General features: G+C 50.3%; 1 protein-coding gene across 3 annotated transcripts; it reads right to left on the bottom strand.

Moving 5' to 3' along the window:
• Positions 1–149: 149 nt before the first annotated feature.
• LOC119098736 (casein kinase II subunit alpha) lies at positions 150–12,405 on the bottom strand. Of its 3 annotated transcripts, none has more exons than XM_037221751.1 (9): positions 12,297–12,405; positions 10,081–10,383; positions 9,431–9,542; positions 8,770–8,982; positions 7,982–8,176; positions 4,902–5,104; positions 4,565–4,612; positions 3,627–3,775; positions 150–677 (listed from the first exon to the last, which is right to left on the bottom strand). In XM_037221751.1, exons 2-9 carry the CDS (start codon positions 10,173–10,175, stop codon positions 505–507), a joined length of 1,188 nt encoding a protein of 395 aa, XP_037077646.1. In that variant the 5' UTR covers positions 10,176–10,383; positions 12,297–12,405; the 3' UTR covers positions 150–504. The 3 variants fall into 3 exon arrangements, with proteins under 3 accessions (XP_037077646.1, XP_037077645.1, XP_037077647.1); XM_037221750.1 differs by having other exon boundaries at positions 10,081–10,386; XM_037221752.1 differs by lacking the exon at positions 4,565–4,612 and having other exon boundaries at positions 152–677; positions 10,081–10,386.

Here is a 12,405-nt window from a genome sequence, read left to right on the forward strand (position 1 = left end):
ACAGCTGCCCGTGCCGCAGCGCCATGCGCCTCCCAAACACCGCGCCGAGCCACTTTCAAATTCGACTTTATTCAATTCTGCCCGCGCGCCCGACAGGCCGCCGCGGCCTCCGGCGGAGGCGACTCGGCGCCAGCCGGGGGACGCCCGCCTGGTCCCTGTCCAGCTCGCCGCCGCCGCGGCGCCCGCGCGCGCACCGCGGCCACCGCGTACTAGCTGCTGTCGACACCAGTGGGACACCGTCGCTCAACAAAACCGATGGAAAATGTTAAATATTTGCAAACATGTACAGTCTGCCGAGGCGGGGCGGCGCCGCCATCACTGCCGCGGCCTCGGGTCGGGTCGGGTCAGGTCAGGTCGGATCGGGGCGGCACGCCGAGGGATCACAGCTCCAGTCAGCCGGCCCACCGCCGCGGCGCGGGCCGCCCCTCACGGCTCTCGGCCCGCTGGCCGGCCGGCCGGTCGCCTGGTCGGCTGGTTGGTGGGTTGCCGGGCCGGCCGGCCGGCTCACTGGTTGCTGGTGGCGGCCGCCAGCGGTGGCGCGCCGGGCGACAGGATGGGCGAGCTGGGCAGACCGCCGCCCACAGAGTTGGCCACCAGCGCGCCGGCCACGGCACTCGACATTGGCGTCGGCGACGAGGACATGGACTGCTGGCGCGCAGAGTCCTTCACGATCGGGTCTGAAACAGGGGCCAGGACCGTCACGATCGGGTCTGAAACGGACACCAGGACCGTCACGATCTCGTCTGAAACGGACACCAGGACCATCACGATCGTATCTGAAACAGGGACCAGGACCATCACGATCGGGTCTGAAACAGACGCAGAGACCGTCACGATCGGGTCTAAACCAGACACCAGGACCATCGCGATCTCGTCTGAAACAGGGGCCACGACCGTCACGATCTCGTCTGAAATGCGGGACGCTTCCCTCACGATCGGGTCTGCGACGACAGGGGCCGCGTCCTTGGCGATTGGGTCTAGAGGGACCGCGTCCTTGGCGATTGGGTCTAGAACAGGGACCGCGTCCTTGGCGATTGGGTCTAGAACAGGGACCGCGTCCTTGGCGATTGGGTCTAGAACAGGGACTGGGTCAGAAACACGACCGGGTCTTCCACGATTGAAGATGAAATAGAGGTCTCAATCCTCATAATCGAGTCTTAAGTCGGGAGACACATTATCATACAACCGCGTGACAAAGACATACATCCATTCAGATGGACACCAAAATTCTGGCTTCACGAATGGTGCTGTTTCGGTTTTATTTATCATCGGACTATTTTCGACAAAGTCCCTTCTTATTACATCCGATCCATTCTATCCGTCTCACAACTGTACAGTTAGCTACAAAGTCGCAAGTTAAAGGGAGTGCTCCACCTTTACATGGGGCTATGAACTGAAATAGCCATCTCGACGACATTCCGGTGCTGTTCACAACCCTGTCCTTAAGACGTACGCCACTCAGGTTTCTGAGCTACACGCGCGTGGAAATGGGGAAGCATTTCGGGTAGAGTATTGCAAAGTCACCTTGGCATTCACGACGTCATGACAGCGTCATTCAGATCCTGCTGTTGCATAAGCTACACGGGGATCAAGACCAATACAAATAAAATTGTCGAGGTGTTTATGTCTGGCGTCCGTGAGTGCGATTTCCGGATATAACAGCCACCACTTTGGCTGTCATTCAATGTTGGCTCAACAAGGCTCTTAATCAATGTTGTGCAAGGAACGACGACGTAACCAAACCATGGCACATTGAGAAGCATATCCAGTTAACGGAGAATCGTGCTGCTTTGAGCCGTCCTTTGCAATACAAAAGTACGCCAATATTTATAAGTGAGCCTGTTTCATCATACGCCGTGCTTGCTTCAACACCTTTTGATGTGGAACATTACCTGTAAGTCAATACAGGCACGGTGCCGTGCCAAAGTTTAGGCGTACGTGGAGCGGTACCTGAGCCTAAGCAGGCCTGAGCTATGCCTGAGCAGGCCGTCCCTACGCCATGCCCGGAAAAAGTGGCACAAACGACTGAAAACTGTAATAAAACAGAAGCTGCTAAGCTGCTCCATTTACAGAAATACGACACCGCCAGGGCGTGTCAAGCTTGCTGAAGTCCAATTTTCTATCTTTTACCATATTCGCGAGATACCACATCCCACAACTCTTACGTAAGACGTAAAGGGTGCAAATGACCGATGCATTTGACACGCCATTGAAACTTCATAACTACTATAAGCGATAGCTCTCTGGCCCAGTTCCCCGTCCCTGAAATATCCCACTCGAGGACATCCAGGAAACCACAGTTACTCGATCCGCATGACCATATGGAACACAAACTTCAAATTCAGGTTCGCACTTCAAATTCGGACATAAATACTAGCATATCACATTTTTCTGGAGCTGTGATGATATCACTTCCTGTTAGCTACGAATCGTGGAATTGAAAAGGTATGGTTCGCAATCTATTCATGCCTCACATCTTCTTTGATTTCAGGCAGCGCAGTTGTCTTGTACCAGCAGCAAAAGTCAAGTTTAATTTACCACAAGTAGACAGGATATCGGCCTGAATGCAGAAAACGGTGACAAAAGTCAATACTTAAGCACATGATAAATGTACGCTTCTTACAAGTACGATGAATTTTTGGGCTTAAATATCTTCAACTGTCTTCAAATGGATAGCATTGAGCAGCGGCCAACGTGCTGTTCAAACGCTCACAACTTGGTCAATTATGGTTGAGTGACAGCAATCGGGCCTCTCCCATAGGCTGCATTTTCCACTCGTGCAACCTCTGCCTAATATTAAGGAATAACAGTAGGTGTGAACAGGTAAAAATATCCTCCCTAGCCAATCGGCACCTCGTTACAGGGGTGGGCGTTCGACGATCAAACAACCCGCCAACAACCATGACAGCCGCCTGAGTGTCAGTGGCGCAGTAATCACAGTGCGCGTCTGGGAAACCAAAGGCGAGAGGTTCGATTCCCCATGGTGCCCACCCTTCATGTCAACATGAGTCAGGCGATGCCATATAGCACCAGCTGTTGGGTGTGTCGTAAACCCCCGACCACGATCATGGTGACGAAACCAGGCGGTCCGCATTAAAGCAAGATATAATTAAATATTTACTCATCATGGAGACAGCTGGCGAGCACTGTGGCGATACCAGCAAACGTTATTCATAAATCCTCCCCCGTTTTGACATATGGCTTCATTATGGCCGAAACATGATCCAAAAACGTCAGTTTGAGCTGGCTGCTGGCAGACTCCTGCCACAGCTGCCGACATAATTTAGCTACGTAGCATCGACACCGCCAAGTTGCGCAGGAGCCAGCAGTATGCAGCCAGAGTGTGAGACAGCTCCCACTGCACGTAACCTCGGGCTCAGACCGCTGCAGCCGCACCGCACCGTCTTCTTGGACACCTTGGACAAAGCACCCTCGGTTCTGCCAGCTGCCAGCCATCACACCCGCGCGCCGACCCACCGCTGCAGCCCCACCGCACCCCACGTTCCGCCAGCCGCCAGCTATTACACCCGCGCGCCGACCCACCGCTGCGGCACCAGTGGCGCCGGATGCGACGGGCCGGCGAGGCCGACAGGCTACCGCCGGCCCAGCCGGAGATAGTCACTCACAGAAGTACTGGTGCTCCATGGCCTCGCGGGCCGTCAGCCGCTCCTGGTGATCGTAGCGTAGCAGCTTGTCGAGGAAGTCGAGCGCCTCGGCCGACACCAGGTGCTGGTTGTCGGCGTGCACGAACCGCTCCCAGCGCTTCCGGGAATGTCTGCCGGCGGCGGCAAGCGGGCGTCAGTCAGACGCGGCAGGCGCGGCGAATGGCGGCGGCGTGTCGCGCGGCGCCACGCGTCCAGAAATAGCGCGGCGACAGAGCGAGCCGCAAAATATACTTGGTTTTGTGGCATTATTGCCCTCCTTTCCGTTAACACCCTGCTCATAAAGCAAATATAAAGCTTGAGCATGGTTATTGCAGCAAGAACACATGACAGCTATCACATAAAATGTGATCAACAGGTAACTCAGCATCAAGTCTTAAGACATCAGTCATTAGCAAAATAAATGCAACCGCACTGTCACACGTAAACAAGGCAATTAACACCAGATGGGTCTAGCGTGGTGTTGGAAGTCCCACAGACCAATGTACACTAGGGGCCGAACTTCCCAAGATGGGCTTCCCATCGGCTTATCAGCTAGATGGGCTTGTTGCAGACACCAGGAGCTGTCATTTGGGGCGGATCCTTGTCCTTGTCCAAACAGGCGATTTTTACACCAAATATCCCTCAGAGGTAAAATGGCAATTGGGAAGCGTTTCTCAAACTGCGGCTGGTGTGCTGAAGCTCTACAGGCCGAGTGCCACATTATCCACGACAAAAAAAAAAAATACACAGCTATTCCCTGCCTAAAATGGCAAATCCACCACAAGTTGACCTATCACAAGTGCACGGCCAAGCTGTGGACTAACTGGGCAACAGAACACGTCCCTTTACGGGTCGGAGGAATGTGGTACCCGGCTTGTCAGGTGTTACCGACAGGGACAAAGCTATTGCAATATTCTCACCCATTTTTCATCGTTGGTCCCCCCAACTTGGACACCTTGGCGGAGCCCCTGCAAGTACCAGGCTACTAGAAACGAACATACCATTTGACTTTCCAACAAACGTCAACATTAACATATGGAAGCATTAACGAAAACGCTAACGTTACTCGCATGCAGACGGTAGCCGGGTCGCGTCAGGCCTGCACGAGCGAAACACAGCAATCGCAGACCGGCGTCCGCGTACCCATACATACCTCTCCGTGCACAGCATGAGGCCATCTGAACAAGGCGAGCACAGCTACCGCGCGGGCACTACTACCGCGCCTGTCGGCCCCGGCCAGCCCACCGGTCCTCGCACCTGCCGAGTATATCGTTGAAGCGAGGATCCAGCTCAATCTGGTACTTGTCCAGGTACTCGAACAGCTCCTCGGTGCCGAGCACCTTGGCTATCCGCACCAGCTGGTCGTAGTTGTCGTGGCCGTGGAAGAACGGCTCCTTCCTGAAGATCATCGAGGCCAGCATGCAGCCCAGCGACCACAGGTCCAGCGAGTAGTCGTACATCTGCCGACACGGACAAGCGGGCGGGTCATGGACGCCGCATCAGCGCCGCCCGTGGAGCACAGCCCCCATAGGCTTCTGGAGACGAGTAACAAATCTACCAGTTTCGATTCGGCAAACACACACACAAACAGTTTAGCGCTTGCTTTTGACTAGCTGGTAAATTTGCAGAATATCTGAAATCCTTGGGAACCAATCGCAGTAAAAATTGTATTGTCGGTGACCCATGAGCAATTAACGGGCAAACATCACGCCCAACAAGCCACTTGGCAGCACGACGCTCTCCAGTCCGAACTCACATCGCCAAGGTGTCTGCCACCAATAAACCGTTCAGAGCACGTGCTCATGTCAGGCTTAGAGGGAGTGCTCCATATCTGTATGAGGCTTTGCAATCAAATAGGCATTTTGAAGATCATTCGGTGCAGTTCACAGCCCTGGTCTTCTAAGGACCTAACTAGCCCCTGTAGCTTCCGAGGTACACGCTCGCCAAGATGTGCATACTATCTCGTGCAGAAAACCCTGCGATTCCATTAGTCATGTGGCGATCGAGACCAAGAAAAATAGAATTGCCAAGTTGATCATACTTGGAATTCGTGAGCAAAATTTCCAAATATAACAGTGCCAATGGGCCTTCAATCAATGTTTTGGAAGGTACGATGATGCAATAAAAAATTATGTGTTGAAGACCATGCTCACTAAATGGGAATTTTTGTTGTCTACAGCAGTCTTTTTCACTTAAAAGTGTATCAATAATTAAAAGTGAACACGCTTTATCATGTCTGATATTTGCCTCAATATCTTCCAATTTATAATATTTTCTGTAACACAGGAGCGGCTCAAGTAAAATATGGGGCCAACAGTAAGCAGCCTGGATGTAAATGCCCATGAGCCATCCTATCCAAACCTAAAGCTCATAACTCGCCCAGACGAAACATAACGACGGGGATCCTGACCCCGGTGTACAGTCACATGCTGGTGATTTGGGCTTTAGGCCGCGCCGACTGCACTGGTCACATGATGGACAATCATGCGGTCAAGTGGAGCAGTAGAGCGGTGCTACACCAGACGTGCCACAGTGGAGCAGTACAGTGTGGCTACACAAGACATGCCACAGAGGAACAGTACAGCACTGTACTGTCATCATGCCAGCAGTACAGGATCGCTACACAAGACGTGCCACAGTGAAGCAGTACAGTGTGACTACACAAGACATGCCACAGCGCAACAGTATAGCACTGTACTGTCATCGTGCCAGCAGTACAGGATCGCTACACAACACGTGCCACAGTGGAGCAGTACAGCACTGCTACGCAAGACGCGCCACAGTAGAGAAGTCAGTACTGCTGCACAAGACATGCCCCGGTGAAACCGTACAGCAATGCTTAGCGTTCCAATATTCGGCCACTTGGGTGGCGGGAATGCAGCACCTTTTCAAGCTACAACACCCTGCCTTTGGGCTCACTTCCTGTGGCCCCTCCCCTTGATCAAAATCGGCCAATCGGCATCGAACCGGAAGGCTGTCAAACCAGCATCTATGCGCCTCAGGCTTGACAAATGGACTGAGTAGGTTAAACGTGTAAGCTGGGGTCAAAGGGCAACGGATTAGCACCAACGAATTGTGTGCGGGGACCCCGATATACCAGGATTCTGGTAGGGTGAATTTATATTTTCATCCTGCACACCCTGCTGGATGTATTTTGGAACACTGGCAATGCCACACAAGACGTGCCGCAATGGAGCAGTATAGCGCTGCTACAAGACGCGCTAAAGTGGAGCCGTATAGCACTGCTACAAGACGTGCCACAGTGGAGCAGTATAGCACTGCTACAAGACATGCCACAGTGGAGCAGTACAGCACTGCTACACAAGATTGTGCCCCAGCAGAGCAGCATATCACTGCCACAAGATGTGCCACAGTGGAACAGTATAGCGTTGCTACACAAGATTGTGCCTTAGCAGAGCAGTATATCACTGCTACAAGATGTGCCACAGTGGAACAGTATAGCGCTGCTACACAAGATGCGCCACAATGGAGCAGTATAGCACTGCTACACAAGATGTGTGACAGTGGAACAGTACAGCACTACCACATAAGATTGTGCCACAGCAGAGCATTATATCACTGTTACAGAAGATGTGTCACAGTGAAGCGGTACAGGATATCTACGCAAGACATGTCACACTACAGCAGAATAACAGTCAGACAAGATGCTACAGTGGAACAGCACAGAGCCGCTACACGAGGCATGTCAAAGTGGAGCAGTGCAGTGTGGCTGCACAAGAAGTGTTACAGTGGAGCAGTATAGCACGGTTACACAAGACCCTACAGTGGAGTAGTACAGGATCACTACACAAGACGTGTCACAGTGGAGCGATACAGTACAGCTACACAAGACGCGTCACAGTGTAGTGCAGGATCGCTACACAAGATGTGTCATAGTGGAGCGATACAGCACAAGTATGCAAGACTTGTCAGTGGAGTAGCACAGGATCGCTACATAAGATGTGTCACAGTGGAGTAGTATAGAATCACTACACAAGACGCGTCACAGTGGAGTAGTACAGAATCGCTACACAAGACGCGTCACAGTGGAGTAGTACAGAATCCCTACACAAGACGCGTCACAGTGGAGCAGTACAGGATCACTACACAGAACGTGTCACGGTGGAACGATACAGCACGGCTACACGAGGCGTGTCACAGTGGAGCAGTTTCATACTGTTACGCAAGATGCTGATTAGGACCTCACATCATCGCCCATGCCAGCTCATTCACCAGGAGAGCATTTCTAATGCCGGGAGTCAACACCAGCCGACATCTTTGTCCACACCGCACCACAGGCAGCCCAGCTTCTCTCCCAGACCCACCCCTGCACCCACCTGGTAGTCGACGAGTAGCTCGGGGCCCTTGAAGTAGCGCGAGGCGACGCGCACGTTGTACTCCTGGCCCGGGTGGTAGAACTCGGCCAGGCCCCAGTCGATGAGGCGCAGCTTGCGGTTCTCGTGGTCGATCATCACGTTGTGGGGCTTCACGTCCCGGTGCATGATGCCCATGCTGTGGCAGTAGTCGAGCGCCTGCGGAACGAACGCAAATCACCGTCGCGCACGGCTGGTGGGGGGTGGGGGAGAGGCGGGGGCTGAAGACGCGCACAACTTTGGGAAGAAAGCATACCGAATCTGTGGGAAAAATATTGGTTGCATATTTTGAGGTAGGATGGGCCACTTTTCATTATCACCTCTTCCGTCCCTCAATTCATTTTGTGAAACTGCACCCCTGCTCTGACTAGCAATAAAGACATGAAGGGCTGCAGGATTCCACTTGGTCAATGGACTGGACAAAGGTCAAACTATGACTCAAAATGCTACTGTACATCTGCCATGACAATATGAAACCGTACACAAAGACCATTCCACGGGCCAGCATCACGAAAATCCCATCCTGCTACACATCAAAGAGAACGACGTCCTAGCTGGATTTTCGTGGCTGTCTCGGCCATGATACATGGAAGAATCAGCTCGCCAATAGCCATGAAGCTTTTCAACCAGGCCACCTGCCTCTTGGTCATCCCATTATCAGAAGTCACCGCAATATGCATCTCCCTGTTTGGGGTCAAGCGATAGCCATCTCTACACAAGGCGTGGCGTGCGTTAGCAGCCCGGGCGCTCACCTTCAGCAGCTCGTAGAGGTAGTACCTAATGTCATAGTCGTTGAGTGTTTGATACAACTGCTTGAAGTCTGTGTTGTTGACGTACTCGAAGATGAGCGCGGGCGTCCGGGACACCGGGTCCTTGACCACTGCCTGCAGGCTGATGACGTTCGTGCCACCGCGTAGGTTCTCCAGGATTTTTATCTCTCGCTTGATCTTCTTTTTCTTCACTGGCTGATGAGCGTGGAGTTGGGATCAACAGCTAGCATGCACAAAGAAGGGGTCCATGCACACAAACCACAACTTGTGGCACCTTGTCCCTCCACCCAATAGGCTACTGGTGCCAATGCTGGTGGACATCTCAGTGGCAATGACATACTGTGTATGATCATGATGATCCACCTGTTACCTGCCATCACATATTGTCATGCCATTCAGGAGCATCTAGAGATCACCCAAAGCTAACATTCCAGGTCACTATTATGCAACAACTGCAGCAATGATCTTTTATTTCTCAGAGCTTTATGTGAGTGTGAGGATCACCTGACAAATAATAAGCAGAAAACATACTGCCCAAAAATCAGATATTCCACTGTACTGTGTACCTTGTCCATTGGTTGTGCAGGTCAATTTTAGTGAGGAAAACAACATTTCATACATTACTGCCACAACTGCCACTCACCTTCAAAATTTTGACCACACATTTTTCATTATTGGTTATGTTGATGGCCTCAAAGACTTCACTATATTTTCCTCTACCTAGCTTGCGCACTAACTGATAGTCATCTTGTTGCCTGGAATGGTATGCAGAGTAAAGGTCAGATTCAAGCTCTCCAAAATGCCTTTGTCAAATGATGAAGGTCAAAAAAGATCTTTGTCAATCTGCTGACACATTCACTACCTTTCTTTCCACCAACCCTGTAAGAGGGCAAGCAAATGCATGATACAAAGTTACACCACTTATACTGGCATGTGCATCTGATAATAATGCCCCTTTCCTGCGGCAGCTCAAGCCTGAATTTTTCATGTCACCATAATGACAAACAATGAAGCAACCGAGTTCCAATAAAACCTTGGCATCCTGCAACAGAGCAGGAGCACCAGCCCACAGGAGCTGACAACACCCATTGGGATCACCCTGGCCCAGCTGTGTGTTGTTGGGGCTTTACGACGCACTCAGCTGCTGAGGCTATACAGCGTCGCCTGCCTCTCACCCTGGCAGGAAGGGCGGGCGCCGCGGGGAATCGAACCCCGTACCTCTGGTTTCCCAGAGGTACAGGGTTTGATTCCCCGCGGTGCCCGCCCTGGCCCAGCTCGTGCACTGCCACGTACCCCCAGTTGACCACGTGAGACTCGTAGTCCCAGTAGTCGCGTGGTCGGTGCGAGTTGACGTCGGCGTAGACGCGCGCGCGGCTGACCAGCGGCATGGCCGCAGGCCGGGCGCCGGCGGCGGGCGGCAGGGAGGCCACTGGACGGCCGGGGGGCGGCGCGCTCGGGCCGCGACCGGCGGCAGCGCACAGCGGGGAGTGCGCTCTCCGGCTCCAGCCGACGCTCAGCGCCGGGCTCAGGCGCAATAAGCCAGCTGTGAGGCCTGCACAGTGGTGGGAAGCTGTGCACACCAGGGCACTAATGGTGCTGCTGAAACCAGGAGAGCACAACAAATTGCAGTGGATATGATACAGCTCAGCTTAAGTGAAATAAAAATATGAAGATTGTCATTTATAATGACTCAGTAACACCCATCAATGGCAAGTATTTTGTAAACACCTAAAGTAATTCTAAAATTGCCATTTCAACCAACATTACATGGATATTTCCCCATATGAACCAGGAAAAGTACAGGTCACTATGACATTTTTGTGGATAAAAGGGAAGTCCATGATCAATGCCATAAAAATTGTGATAATCTTTTTAAAAAATTTAAACTGTAAATCTGGTTGAGGTATTCAAGCACAGAATAATCTTCACAAGTAATAATCTATATTAGTGCATACAAAATATATTCAAGGCAAGATATGTTATATGGATGCCTAATTAAAACTGGTACTAAAGTCAGGAGCCATTGCTTCATGCCTGATAGGGTCAAGTTGTGTATCATATCTAAAACAAATATCCAAATATCTTAACATGTATATTACATTTAAAGGTTATTTATGTGTACACATCTTCAAAGTATTCTAAAATACTTGCAATTAAATGAATATTGACACTATTTCAGGTATCTTGGTCATAGTGACCTTGATTCTGAGCCCAATTGCCATCAAGATAAGTTGCCATTTTCCTGCCAAACTAGTCAAACCATTACAACCCAAAAACAAGGATAATATTAAAATAACTGCAGCCTGCCATAAAAACATCATGTTGCATCATTGTCTTTTGAGTCACTAAATACCATAAACCTGAAAAATATCAAAACACATTTTCCCACTTGTATAGTTAATTGATAGACTACAATAGACAGAGAGTCATCAAATTTCTTAGCCCAGAACATCTGACTCAAGTTTGAAGGAAGCTATGCCCATGTCAAAACCTCACTATGCACCAAAAGCCATATTTTCAGGCACAAATGTTACAATTTTACAAAAGGCCAGAAATTTTAGAGAAAGGGAAATGCTTGCTAATCATCACATTCAATTTATCAAGAATGGAAAATTTATTTTGATGATCACAACTATTTAGTCCAAACATACTTGATTTCTGGCTACTTGGCAGATATTTTCTTAACTTGCTATCTACCACATGACAAGATTTAAATACTAAAACTGTACAGTGTAGATCAAACTTCTATAAATGGTTTTCATGACTGAAGCTTACAATGTAAAGTAACCTATCACAAAAACAGCAAAAAAAGAGAATTTGATTATGTCTATTGCTGTCTGGAGTAAAGAACCTGCATCTGTAATGTACAGGGTACCTGTGTACAGGTATTCCAATTGTTTGTGGCAATTTAAACATACCAATTTTGAAGCCACAGCAATAAGAAAAAAAACATAAACAACACTTAAGTCTGGGTGGGTCCAAATAATCCAGAACAACAACTGCAATTACCCAAGTTTTCCACAGAAGTTTAAGTCACCTGCTATCACACCACACCCTTTTCCAAAGTAGCCATGATACAATCCATTATATTAGACATCATGCTAAAGAGCTACAGGCTTCTAACATGCACTAGCATGATTTTATTGAGCAGAATTTAATTCCCAAGACATCGGAGAGGACAATTAAACTATTCAAGGCTATCTGCATGCCCCCAGCCAATCTCCTGCGAAGGTCGGAAGTGCACGAAGACGAAATTGACGCGAGAAGTATTACTGTCCATTGTCTCAGAGCTATATTATCGCGGATGTTTCGTGGGGACACGGCATATTTCTGACAACACTGTCGGGATAACAAATGCATAATCCCGCTAGCAACGAGTGGGCGGCGAATATTCAGTAAAAGATCCACACGTGGCAATAGCAACGCACAACAACGTCAGCCGTATGAAGAAGCCCAAGCAGTGCAGCTACCCCACGCGACATTGATACACGCTGTAAGTGTATTTTTACCTGTTCCCAGTCAGACGACTCTGTGGAAACTGGTGCTGCCCCTTCCGACACCATCAACCACCTATTCCCGACCCGGTGGCCCGGCGCCCAAACATGCTCGCATCGGCAA

Source organism: Pollicipes pollicipes, unplaced genomic scaffold (genome assembly GCF_011947565.3).
Source record: "Pollicipes pollicipes isolate AB1234 unplaced genomic scaffold, Ppol_2.1 Scaffold_4740;HRSCAF=5597_pilon_pilon_pilon, whole genome shotgun sequence".
In the NCBI taxonomy this organism is placed as follows: domain Eukaryota; kingdom Metazoa; phylum Arthropoda; class Thecostraca; order Pollicipedomorpha; family Pollicipedidae; genus Pollicipes; species Pollicipes pollicipes.